A 13880-nucleotide genomic window follows, 5' to 3' on the forward strand; every position below is an offset into this window, starting at 1 on the left:
ACCACACTTAAGCAGCATACCATCTGGATTATAGAACATATTTCTTAAATACGCAAGCTCCTGTTACTGGAAGAATCGGTGATGATAATATCTTTTGCTAATTTATACCTCAAAAATTGCAGAAACATTAATTAGTTCCCACAGCAGAACTCCGGAATAGGTAAATAAGCTCCTGATTAAAAAGGCTGTGTAATTGAGAACAAAAAAATGTTTTAAATTAAGCAGTGGGACAGCTGCTTAGCTGCTCCCATTCCCGTCCTCAAATCCCACTGGCACACTATGGCTGTACAGAGTGCCTTTGCATATTATTATATAAAACCATACAGATGCCACACTTCCAAATAATAAATAGCAAAATATTTTTTCTTTGTCTAAGCTCGTGTCTAGTGTATCATTATCAGTGCATTGAGCAGGACATTGCCAAAGGGTGCTTCAGCCCGTGTATTTTGGGACTAGATGGCTCTTGCTTTGGCAGGGTCACTCTCTCTAAGCTGGTGGAAGGCTGGGGACCAGTCAGATGAGGTGCATAGCTAGTAGCCATCTACTGAAAAACTTAAATCAATGCAATAAATCGGCTGTTGTGATAGCTTTCCCCATTATGATAATGTATCACAGCATGAACTGGTCTGAAAATTTTGCTCTGTCTGTATATCAAGCCACTTTAAAAATTGGAGCTCCCATTAATATCCTGTCAATCCCTTAATAAGACAGAATTCAGAAAATGCAAAAACCGAAATAAATTATTTCTCCCCAACTAGGAATTAGCAACGGTAAAAAAATAAAAGGGGGGGGGGGGGGGGAAGGGTTACCTTGAGATCCTTGCTGTACAGACTGGTTTTGAAACTGAGCATAGGGTTTATTTGGTATTCCAGAAAATTGCTGCCCATTTGGTGACTGGCTGTGTGATGATGGAGAGCCGTGTTTCTGCAATAGGGAAGGTGGAACTAATGCTTTCAGGGGGCTGACAAGTGGAGAGATTATGTTGGGAGCAAGCCTAGAAAAAGAAAATAGAGAAAAACTTCACATATCACATCACAATATGGGAAAATGAAATACCCTATTTCCATAATGGCTGAACTATAGAAACATTTATTTTGCAGGTAGAAATTATATTGTAAAAAAAGAAAAATAACAATGCAGTGCTGCTTTCAGGTATCCATTAGGAGAAAAGGGAGTTAGAAAAGGATTTCTGTTCCTTTACACTGACTTCCTGTACTAGCCATAATGACAGGATCAAAGTTACACCACTCCTCACTAAGCAACTTAAACACAGCTCAGTTTTAATTTAAAATTTTGTGATACATGAAATACATGTCCAGAAAACAGAAGTGGAAAACAGAGTTAGAGTGAGTAAATGCAAGTAAATTGTTTAAGTGCCTTTGTAGCTATTACAGGGTAAAGCTTTACACTCAAGTTGCAGCCAAGAGAATGAAAAGTATTTGTTCCAGTTATTCCTCGTGTAGGATTTTTTTAGATTTAGACATACTGCTTCAACTGCAACAGATGGTACCGTCCTCTCAGAGAAAAAGCCTGAGTAAGTGTTTGCTTGTGGCGGCGCTGCTCAGTGCAAGACTGAGAAGTGAAGTGGTTGTACCTGAGAGATGGAAAATCCCCCCCCCGACGTCTGGGCCTGGGGCCAGCACAGAATGCGGGGGCAGTCCCGCTCGGGGAACAGACCCGGACCAGCACTCCCACAAGGAGCTGGAGCAGCTGAGGAGGAGCCTCACTAACCCACTTCCGTGAAGTCCCTGGGCATCCTCTGCCACCGGTGGAGCAGAGAAGCTTCAATGCTTCCTCCCTGCCACAACATGACCGTCCCACCAAGGGGTGGTACAGCAGCTGGCCCAGAAGGGACGAACCATTTGCCACAGAACTGTCTTTTGGCCATTTACAGCCAGAAAGATGGCACAGTGCAGAAGATGGGACCAAAAACCTGGCCATTCATGTACAAGCCTCTCTTAGAGCTGCATTAAACTAACTCTATAAACGAGTAAATAGGTAGAAGCTGGATCTTTTACCCTCCTATGGCAGCTGTGACAAGTGGCCTTTTGCTCCACAGCCCAGTGTTACACTGTCAATGTGTGGGCTGTGTGGGCCATATGTTTGTGGACCGTATGTTCACCATATACTCTCTGCTGCCTCTGGAGCTTCTGCTGAACACAAAAAGTGGTTCTTCGAGCAGCACTGGAACCTCCAGATGCTAGAAAAACCACCCGTCTGTCTGAGAGCCACCTTGCTGAAAATTCACAGCTACAGGTCCTGAGGTGCAGAAATAAAAATACCCCTGCAGGTTATAATACGTGTCACGTAGCTGGAAAAAAAATACTGAGCACAAACCATTGCAGGCGTACAAAGAGTCAACTAAAAACCAAATTAAATCTCTCACTGGTGTCTTCGTCTACTGCTGCACAAGCCGTTCAAACACCATAAACCATGATTTGCAATAGCAGTTCCTCGCCAGTTTACATGACTGCTTCTTGGAGCAGTTAGGATTAAACTTGGGGAGGGAGGCTATGCTTGACTTAGGGCTAAGCACTACATGGGAGCATTCAAGAGGTAAATATAGATGAACTGTGAATTAATGGTGACAACAGCTTAATCAAATTTAACATAAGAGGCAGAGGAACACTGCCAAAAGCTGTCACAGTGACGCTCTATTAAAAGGGACTTAAATAAATCAACCAGTCAAAGCCCATCCTATGCTGAAATAATTCCATCTCCCAAAGCAGGAAAATAAGGCATATAATACAAACCACAGAGACTCTGAATAAAACCAAACTAAACCAAAGAAATAAACCAGTATTGTTAAATGGGTGAAGGCAAAGATAATTTTCAAGTCAAATACGTAAGAACTGGAAAATAATTTTTTTGTGAGAAAGGTAACACCCCTCCAATAAGCGATAATCAGTAATATGTAAAATGAAGAGGACTAAAGTCGAATTTTAAGAGCCAATATGCAAAGAAAAAAAGATATTATCTGGTTGGTTGTTTTTTTTTTAAAGTGCATATTGAAAAGAGCTCAGTGCCAGAGCTGGGATGGCCCTTGCTCTACCCGAGGGGAAAGGCCTGGGGCTGCAGAGTGGACAAAGGGATGCGGGGAATGCAGGGGCCACCTGTGCCCTCTTCAGGGCAGAGACAGAAAATGCTCTCCGGAGTCTGAACTGCTGAAGAGCAGATGCTCGGGGGGGAAAAATACCGAGTTTATTTGCTAAGAAGCAGCTAAACGCCAAGGGCAGCTCCCATGTGGCTGTAGTTTTTCCTCAAAGGTCTCAGTAGAGAAATAGTTTAACACAAATGGGCTGTCGTGCAGCCCAGCTACAAGTTTTATCTTCTGCAAACGCTCTCAAATGCCTGTCTGTGGTGAACTATTGCATGAAGATGGGGCTGACACGATCTGCTGGGACCTGCAGAAAAGCCTTTGCTACGGTCTCTTCCGAGGCTGCAAGGGAACGCCGGCAAAGCACAACCACAAATTACAAAATGGTCACCAGCCCCTCCAAACGGCACACATGGAGACATTGTCCTCGGCATGCCAGAAATGCTATTAGAAGCCTGGAAATACTTCTATCTGAAAGGAGATTAAAAAGATTGCAGTTGTTTTCATTGGAAAGATAATAGCTAAAAGAGATCATGATAGTGACATTTATATGGATAATGACCACACACACATTTAAAAGAGAAACAAAAGATGTACTAAAAACTCCAAGGGCTGGATGAGCCAGAAACCACTCTGAATGAGGGAGGAAAATACTTCTGGTGAGCGAGAAACTCTGCAACTGCCTGTGCTGGGTTTCCTCTGCCTGCGCTTGTCTTCTGGCTACTGCTGGGAAATGCAGCACCCCATAGAGACCTGCCGGGCCGCTCTCTGTGGAAGGCTTTGTTAGAATGGTCAAGTAATTGCATTTTTCAATTCTATGCAAATATGTTGCACGTCAAACAAAAATGGTACATTTAAGGTGTCCAGCTGTGGGAATACTGAAAACCCCAGCTTCCCTACCCAGTTTAACTACTCCAAAAGGCTACTTAAATCTTAACCATGTGAGAAGAATTTGACAGTTTGAGACACTGGAACAGGTTGCCCAGAGAAGCTGTGGATGCCCCATCCCTGGAGGGGTTCAAGGCCAGGTTGGACGGGGCTTTGAGCAGCCTGGTCTAGTGGGAGGTGTCCCTGCCCAGGGCAGTGGGGTGGAACTAGATGATCTTTATGGTCCCTTCCAATTCTAACCATTCTATGATTGTTATTTTTAAAGCAGCGCTTCTACCCGTTCACACTCTTTTGCATTCCTGTTTTTCCTCTGTGCGAGCTCACCAGTCATGATAGCATTTGGGCCTTTGAAATGGCTGGTTAAGAGCAGGTGAGATTGCCCGTGGGATGCAGGAGGGGTGCGGAGGTGTGCGGGGCCCTGCTCCGGCTGGGAGAGCCGAGCTGCCAGCTTGCTGCTGCCACTCACCACCACTGTCATCATGCTGGAGCTCAGCAAACATAGCTGTCTGCAGGGAACCAGTATCCTAGCAGCCTGCAGCACGGGAACCTGAGCTGAAACCCTGGAAGCTCCATGTAACTCTTGACCATCACTGCCTCCTCTGCATGAACAGAGTTTTGCACAGTTGAGCAGGTCACTGTAAAAATCTACTATATTCTGCTCGGTCTCTCACAAACAGGGAATTTAACATGTTTCCTGTAAGTTAAAGCACAGTTTTAAGCTAGGGAAGAGCTTTGCTCATGAGAAAAATCTGGCTTTACTAGCATAAGCAGCCAACACGGCGATTTGTTTCCTTAAAATGGTCATCACAATGCCAGCTCGAGCTGGTCCCTAAAATACTGTTTTGTGTGTGTGTGTAAGCATGTGTGAATGTGCTCTGGCACGCTCAAGGAGAGTTTTTTCATCGGCGAACTGTCCAGTTCCCAGTGCCGTGTTTTTAATTTTCTCCTGAATATCTGCCTACTAATTAGGTTGCTGCGATACTCGGGTTGTTAACAGAGAGGAGGAATCATTCCTAATACAAATTAAATAGATAATGCATTAGCAGCAGCAGAGAGCTTAAAAGGAGATGCCTTCTGTATGGAAGAAGAAACACTAAACTACGTACACCAGGAACTCAGCTGGATACATTAAAAATTCCCAGGCAGTAGCTCAGGCATATATGTTTCAATAACTAATAGCCTGGACATTTCCTGTTAATACTCTCTACAACCACAGTTTGCTTTGGTTTGGATATTAATAATAAATATATACCTTGTATTTTACTTTAATTGTAACTTGTATAATTCGGTAAATTTGCAGGTCCTTTTGGGGCCTTTTAATATCTATCTGTGCCTATATATAGCTATATAGAGAGATATATAAATAAATACTCTTACACACATCTAAAAAAATCCTTATCCTTGCTTAATTCATTAAATTTGAGGGCTCCTGGCTATACTGAACATTTCTGCTCAGGAGCATAAATCTTTTTGCTATCTCCCTAACCTTGTGACAAAGCTAAGAAGAATCCACAGTTCTTGCAGATCGCTTGCACTGATGTAGTCTGACTGTCGGTATAATCTGCCCTGTCTTACAAGGATGCTTGATGGTAAAACACTTAGTAACTCAAACAACAACTTAACCCACTGCAAGGCTTTTACTACTCCATTATCAGAAACTGTATGTCCCTTACGTGAAAGGTAACCTGTTGACCATGCATATACCTTGCTCCTAGCCATTATCTGCTACAAACACTAATGAAGTTCTTAGCAAGCCCTCTCTGATTCCAGATTTCCAGTTGCGTACCAATGAAACTGCTATTGCGAAAATATGATGCAAGCAGGAAAGATTTTTCACCTGAAGATTCATTTTGGTGGCTTCAGACCTAATGGCAATAGGTGCTTCTCAAACCCTCTCATACAGAGAGATACGCACCAAAAGGGTCTCTTCCCTGCATGGGTTGGCTGGGTTTAAACTTAAGTACCTTTTGGGAACAGCACTGTTGTAGGAATAATGTACAACTTTCGTGAGCATTGATAACAGAAAGGGAACTATATGGTTGGATGCAGTAAGAATCTACTTATTAATGACCATATATTACAAGTGGTAAAAATAGAAGAGCTGTATTCAGTTTTCATGCATTAAGTTATTGTGGGAAACAGCTGAAGATATACTAGAATAGTACGACAGGGGTTTTTTTTACAAAGTAAAACTGCCAAAACTAGAAGCATGCCGATGAAAGAAGAGAATTTAAAACACAGTTTTTCCTATTACAAGGGTGCAATGGAGGAGCCAGCCTCCTCTCCACCCTGTCCAAGGCATGGGAGCAACAGGGCATGCACCACAGAGAGAAGCAGGTCAGCTTAAAACAAAAGGAACATTTTGCTCACACAGCATGCCCTGGCCTGTGGCATTCATAGCCACAGGAAGTCACAGAATCAAACAAAATACCTAGTTTTTTTAAAAGGGACCGAATAATTTAATGGCCAAAACCAACATTTCCATGCTAAGCGAGGGGTAATCAAATCTTGTGCTTCAGGATGTAAACTGATCGGCCAAGGAGGCAGAGAGGAATTCTCTCTCTTCACTCATCATACAACTTTGTATGATTGACCAGGTATTGCGGTTTTTTTTCAAATTCCCTTTGAAGCACCATGTGTAGGATGGCGCTGAAGACATTATAGTAGTCTTGAGGGACCTGTGATTTCAGGTGGAATTGCAAAGCTAATGTGTTCCTCTCCTGAGGATGCATCAGTGGACAATTAAGTAAAAGGACTAATCACAAAAATCTTGTTTGTGTAATACCTTAATCCACACAACCGACGGAAAACTATTGGAAGAACCGATCCTAACTCGGTAACATACCTTGTCTGTGGTACTGCACACGTTTCTCTACCATGCTAAACACTGTCTTAAAATACTCAGCTGCAGAGCCCTTCCTAAGGGAAGCTCTCGAAGTCAGACGGGATACTACCCATGAAGAGTCATTAAACCAAGCGTTAGACATAGACAATGAGCTAATTCTTCACCTCTAACGCAAAGCATTTGTCACTCCTATCAATGGGAACACTCAGAAATTGCAATCTTAACAGAAGGATTTTTTAAAAAAGAAAATTAAAAGTCAAAACAGAAGATAGCAGCCTGTCTTCTCTCTCATAAAGTACATAACTTTAGGAATTTCAAACAGAAATCCCAATAAGACTTCCACATAAATTTTCTTGTGATCATGTTTTAACAATATATTTTGGATGGTGAGAGTTCATATTAAATTCTAAGTAAGGCCTATGTGAGGGAACTGTCTAGGTATGCCACGACCTAGCAGTGATCTGCAGAAACGACATCTAACAGGATACAATTACCATTACCTTGGTTTAGAATTATTTATCCTGCCTCCACTTTCAGCCTCCCAAAGTAGGCAGTGGTGTATCAGAATCCGTGTATTTTCGCAATGCATACCAAATGTCTTGTTCCAGTATTATTGCAACATAAAGAACCAAAAAATAAATACATATCGACATTGATTTCTGAGCTTTCTGTCAAGACGTACGTTTCCTATATTCATCCACAGTACTTAGTCGGAGTAAGGAAGTTTCACACTTTGCTTTAGCCAGTCTTTGTTCAAAAGCAGTTCCTGGACAAATTAACAGAGTAAGACACTGTAAAGCCAGATTTTGAGCTCTTTTAAGATGAGCTTTTTCATGATCTCGTTCATCATCTCTTGACTGCCAAAAACTACACGCAGTATACTTAATTAGCAAATATTGAATGGAATTGAAAATTGAAAAATAATGAAAATAAATTTAAACTAAGATTCTTGACTAATAAGTGGGAATGAAGTGTTACCGCAAAATAGAAATATGTAATATAGGGATGTTTCCAATATGAAAACTGTCTGGGTTTTTTTTTTTTTTTTTTATGATGTGATGGCTTGATTGGCAGATTCCTCAGCTAGACAAAGAACCTCAACCCATATCCCATTGAGTTCAGTGGAAACAGGACCCAGTCCAGACTGGAAAACATCTGTCCTTTATCTCAAATAATTTTTTGTATATTTTGGGTTATAAGACCATTCTGTAATACAATTCTCATGCGTAGCATATCGCCATATCAAACAGTCTTGACTTTGAGAATTATGTTTAGCTCATGTTAATATGAAGAAAAGTATATAATAAAGCACTAGAGAAGTACAAAGCAGAGAAGCCCCATGCTTTCTCTTAAGTGACTCGTACAGTATTGCAGCAAGTTACAAAAACAGATTTTCCACGAAACCAGGTTCTACCATAAAATCCAGCATGCCGACCATTTCATTCATAAAATCTCTCCCCTAAGCATTATAGTTACTTATATTGTGAGAAAGTCCAATTCAGTTCCAGGACCTGGAGATTTTTTGTTTTTTCATGAAAAAAAAAAAAACACTGATTTTCATCTCTTCCCATAATATTAAAAATGATGTGTAAAGCTCTGCTAATCTGGTCTCTGGATAGCGCCCAATCTCTTGCCACGTGTTTCTGTTCTGGGTCTTGCCCTACGGGAATTTCTGTCAGCACATGCTCAGGAAACAGTTATACCGTTCACTTTTTTTTACTTTTTTTTTTTTTTGAGAAGGACTCTATCTGAAGTTTGGTGAACCTTTGCACTAATCACTGCCAGGTGCCTCTGGCTACGTTTCTGGAATGCAAAGAATCTTTTCCTTCTCTGCCTCTTTCTTCCTTTCTCCTCTCCCCCCCCCGCCCCGATATATAATAAATCCTTCATTGCAGATCAGCTTGCTGGGCATCATTGCATTTTATTACCCTCTTCTATAAACAATGAGCAAACAAGTTACTGGCCTGTGACACACTACCCTTCTTACAAGGCCTCAGTCTCTGCTCCGTGACTGCAGGACGTGACAGCGTGTTTCTGTTTGTCTCTTTTCTCACTGTGCTTGTGGCCAGGGTGAGTCCCTGGCTGCTGGTATGAAACTCAAGCTCTATTCCTGGCTCTGCTACTAATGTAACGGGTGACACACCTCTGTGTGTAACACCTTTAAAGTGTGGCAATGTCAGCCTTTTCCTATATTCTAGATAAATACAAGATACTATTTTTAATTCAGAATACTGCCTTGGATTAATGTAATCCAGTTCTGCATCTTCGCTCACCCACACTCTGAGCAGTGACAAGTGCCTGTACAACGAGCGCAGGAGCTAGTTAGCTCTGAGGAGTAAGAGGGGCTTCATAAACGTTATGGCGGACAATATCGATGGGACCTTTATTGTGGCTGAAGAGTCTTAGGTCATTTAATTGCTTTAGAATATTTGTAATAATACCAATCAACAGTGGTATGAAAGTAGCTTCAGGTTCAAAGTGACACAGGAGCCAAAGGAGTCCTTTCCTGGTACACTCAAAGGCTTTCTGTGTGGGCCTTCTCTTTAGGTACAGAGCGATTTACTGAAATACTCACAATCTTTTCTAACAAATACACATGCAAGTCTCAGTTGGGCATAAAAAGTAACTCGGTATTTTGTATTGCGTTTCATTACCTACACAAACTCACAAATGTACCTAAACACATTTTCTTCTATGTTAAGTGAACATCTCTACAATTGTTCCGACCTCGTATTGCAGTTTCTGCAGAGCATTTAAGTATAGTGATCATTATGAGAACGGTGCCAATCTAAAAGACACCTTTATTTATAGGGTTTGTTCAATGACCTCCTTTGAAATAAAGCTGATGGATCACTACAGTGGAAGGTGCTACATGTAAGGAAAATTTGAAAACTTATTATCGCTAACAATCTAGCAGGAAAATATATTTCCAAAGTAAAAAAAAAAAAATCCTTATTAATGTGGTCAAAGAAGTATCAAAACATATTTAAATACAGAGCACTGCCTTAGGTTCAAGTGATTGCCAGAAAGTCAATTACAAAGACATGCAATCACACACAGATATTGCCTCCTCAGGATTATCCAGCATGCCCTGCATGCTTGACTCATCTGTCTTATTTTAGTCATTCGAGGTCATTATTCCCTGGCACGTGTGCAGCAAGATGCTTCCAGGTGCAGGTCGATTCTGTACAGGTAGCTGATGCCTGCTTTCTTCAAGTTTACAGTCTAAAAGGTACTATACCAAATAGTGGGAAATGTGAGGATAACTTAACCGCTTGTTATACCATGATAAATTATTGTGTTTGGCGTATATGATTTACATGTAACTGCAGAAGTTTCACGTAAAAAGCAAAACAAAATTAAAACAAAATCAGCTTTACAAATGTTAAGCGTAAATTTAACTATAGCTAAAACCCAGTAATGGCTAAAATAATTAATATAATGCAGAAGAGCTGCAGTTGAATCCCCCTTAAATGGTTCCTGAGTTACGCTGACCAACTCCTTTCACCTCCCACCTTCCTGTAACTCTCTTGTTTCTTACTCTGAGGTCGTTTTGCTCACAGCGTCTCCTCTGGGCAGGCAACACAGCACGCACTTTGAGATGCACTGGTGAAGGCGCTCTAATGAATGTCAATCCAGCCCTTTTAGAAACACAAATGAAATACATGCCTACCTATTTCCGCTGATGGCCAAACAATATTTTACCCCATGATCACCCACTAAGTTATTCTTAACCGTTTATTGTTAAAGTAAGCCTATGCTAATGCTAGTTTTTCTTTAAGGGGGGGAAAAAACTGTATAAGCCTATCTGGACATGATTATAAATGAATTCTGATCACATTTTCTACAATGAGATAAATGACTAGGGATTTGAAACCAGATGCCTTTAATTACTGATTTTCTTTGTTACATGAACCTCAGCTCCGCACCTGTACATTGTTCTTTCTTTGGACAGATGTACTGATGCCCCTTTTGCGTGCTCAGATCCATAACACTGAGATAAATTATGATGGGTTCTTGGCTTCCTCCATTGAAAATGTTTTCAGCTGTCAGAGATATCTGTTTCTTGTTATTGGTTTTAGTGCTTTTGAAAGAAAGACTAAAACACTGACTTGTGTATTCTATTATAAATGAAGAGTATTCTCCAGTGGAATCCACAATGAATGAATGATCTATCTCCATGGTCCTAGGAAGCGTTACAAAAACTGTGTAGGTGTTTAGTTCTCCAGAGCACTTCTAGAGAGTAAAAGTTTGCTTCCTACAAAGATTCTAGCAACATGCCAGTTACTACTCAATTTATTTATGTGAGCTCACAAACTTAAAGATTAATAAAAATTAGACATAAGTAGTTAGACACCTAATTGTCACTGAAAGTAATGAGAATTAGGTACACAAATGTATTTTCCTATCTGGCCATGGATTCTGGCAGTTAAAGGAGATAGGAGGATTGAAAAGAATCTCCCTGGTTTCCTTTACTGGTTTGGGGGCAATTTCTTAAATCTTATCCCAGAAACAGTTACGCTCCAGAAGACTAACTGCTTGCAAACAACAATGAAACTCTTACCGCCATAATTTGAGTGTGGTCCCACCTGATGAGGAAGCACCCACCAGACTCTTTTATGCCATCATCAGCTACCAGCAAAGCTGAAGCCAAATCAGTCCCCCAGAGCAGAGATATGGGGTTGTTGGGGGGTGCTTTCTCCCAGCTCCGCAGCTCACTGCCAGCAGTCAGGGGACTGGGCCAGATTCTTCTTTGAAATGGAGGCACCTGTCAGGGTCCCGGCAATGTGTGTAACAGGGATGAAACGTGGGTACGAGCTGCCTTACAGTCTCTTATTGCCAAAGGATGGCAGGGTATCAGTACAAATGAAAGTCCAGCACACAAGATTTTACCCTACATATTTGTTTCCAAGCTTAGAAGTATCAAGAATTTCAAATCTAGTGTTCCCTGGTTGAGCAAGAAGGGAGGCTCTGTGTAGCTTGTGTTATTTTAGGTAGAGAGAAAGGAAGGACTAAATATTTAATAGAGGTCTGTGGTACTTGAATTAACAGATCCTTCTTAGCAAGTAAACAAAAATTCTAATGTTTAAGCAGCCTAACTAAAATGTCTCTTTTCATGTGATTGTTTTTAAGTCCTGTTTCTTGTGATTTGGAATGGGTAAGTGGCTCTTCAGGGGCGTCTGGAACATGGTTTGAACTGGCTGCAGTTAGCCGGTGAGAAGCCTGGGCAAAAGAGAGTTGTGTCAGCTCCTCCCTCTAACCCTGATTACTTAATCCTTTATATTAAAGGCTCACAAGACTGGTTTCGGAGTTCTCATTAATCATCACCTGTGGACATCACAGATGTCTTACTCCCACTAGTTCTTCATTTACTGTTGTGTTTACAGAGCAGAAATGACCTAAATTACCACAGGAATATAAAACACTAGTTTCACTTACCTTTCCCTTGGAGACGCATCGCCTTCCCAATAAAGTTATTATTTGTCAGTACCCCCAGCTTCTTTTGAGAACATAAGTGCTTTTTGTTATGGGTGACACAAGTGACAGAGGGCCTCACAGTCACACATAGAAGGACCGTGTTCAGGTCCTACAAAGTGACCTTGTTAGGTCATTAAGCTAAATTGGTGCAAATCCCTAACTTGGTGCCACCACTCAAACTCACTTAACTTTAGTCATGAGAGTTTCATTTAGGCTGATAATTTATCACACTAAATATTTTAAACTGAAATTTACAGAGATAGTTTACAAAAGAAACGAAGCACATTTTTAGATGGTTTAGATAATAACAGCTAAAAAATAGCAGAAAGAAAGACAAGTGCAAAATCCACATAAGATTAAATACTAAAAGCTGTTTTTCTGTCTTCATACTGCTACAAATCAAAACAGAGTATTTTTGCAATGGGCAAAATGAAACTGAGTTAGACATTATACATGGCATATGCTACCAGAAATGCTAAAATAACACTTTGCTACCTGAAATAAAACACAAATATATATTTAAACCTGGATCATGACAAGCCCACTTTCTGGATGCCAAAACATTTCTCAGTCACACACTTTTTAGTTTAATTAATATCAATATAAGTAAAATTTTTTGGTCGAGCATACACTTCATACCAGAATTTGAAAAAAAATACTCTCCATATTGTATAAAGCCAGTATAAATACATTTGGTAATGAAGTCAGATTTTGTTAGAACATTTTCAAGTGAATTAGATAATTTTGTCAAACTATTTAAATGTCTTAGCAAACCATTTGGGAAAATTGACTGCTGCACTTGGTATTGACTTTGGCAAAGGATGGTATAACATAGAGCTTTTTTTAAAAAAAAAAAAAGAAAAAGCCTTTAAATCAAATTCTGAATCTTATGTCAAACTTGAGTTGAATATTTGTACTCTGCATCATGTAGTTTTTGGCATCTTGCATATCTGATGACTCAGTAATTAGATTTCTTGATAGTAGTCATTTGGTTCGTTCCACAGACTTAAACTATGCAATGCAGTCTTGTCATTGTCCTGATTCACAGTATAGAAATTCTTCGCATTTACTTAAAAATTAATACTGAGACAGCTGACAAATGAGGCAAAACATTATATGTGTGCCAGAAAGCTGGAGCAGTTAATATGAAGAAAGGTAGTGTTAGGCATTTCTTTCCTATTGTAAACCATATATATTTTATATGAGTAATGGCATATTGCTATGAAGTGGCAAAAGTGTAACAGTTCTACAATTCAGTGACTCCAAGCATTAGATTATTAAGTGATTTTGCCCAGTTAAATGGATGAATGCTTTAAAAAAAACTGTGTTAAATGAAATTCAAGGACTATTAGTTCACACTAAGTTTCTGTACTTGCAATTAAAATGTCATGTATGGGCTTTATTTCAGCAGTCATTAATAATGTAAGCATAAACAATTGAAAAACAGCAAAAGGCTCTTGGACTGGGTATGACAGCGCTGAATACAGATTATTTTGAGTTTAGAAAATGGTATTTGAGATGCTGAAAAATTCCAAGTAATTATGTCATGAAACTAGATACCCTGTTTTAAAA

General features: G+C 40.2%; 1 protein-coding gene across 6 annotated transcripts in view; it reads right to left on the reverse strand.

Annotated features, from left to right (window-relative positions):
* The window catches only part of GLIS1 (GLIS family zinc finger 1), a 207496-nt gene that overhangs the window by 10211 nt on the left and 183405 nt on the right, over positions 1-13880 (reverse strand). For all 6 annotated transcript variants that reach the window (XM_054212399.1, XM_054212395.1, XM_054212396.1 and 3 more), the window contains exon 8: positions 810-994. In XM_054212399.1, coding sequence (XP_054068374.1) covers positions 810-994 — 185 coding nt within the window. The remainder of the gene's footprint in view (positions 1-809; positions 995-13880) is intronic.

The sequence above is a fragment of the Rissa tridactyla genome, chromosome 8 (assembly GCF_028500815.1).
Source record: "Rissa tridactyla isolate bRisTri1 chromosome 8, bRisTri1.patW.cur.20221130, whole genome shotgun sequence".
NCBI classification, from domain to species: Eukaryota; Metazoa; Chordata; class Aves; order Charadriiformes; family Laridae; genus Rissa; species Rissa tridactyla.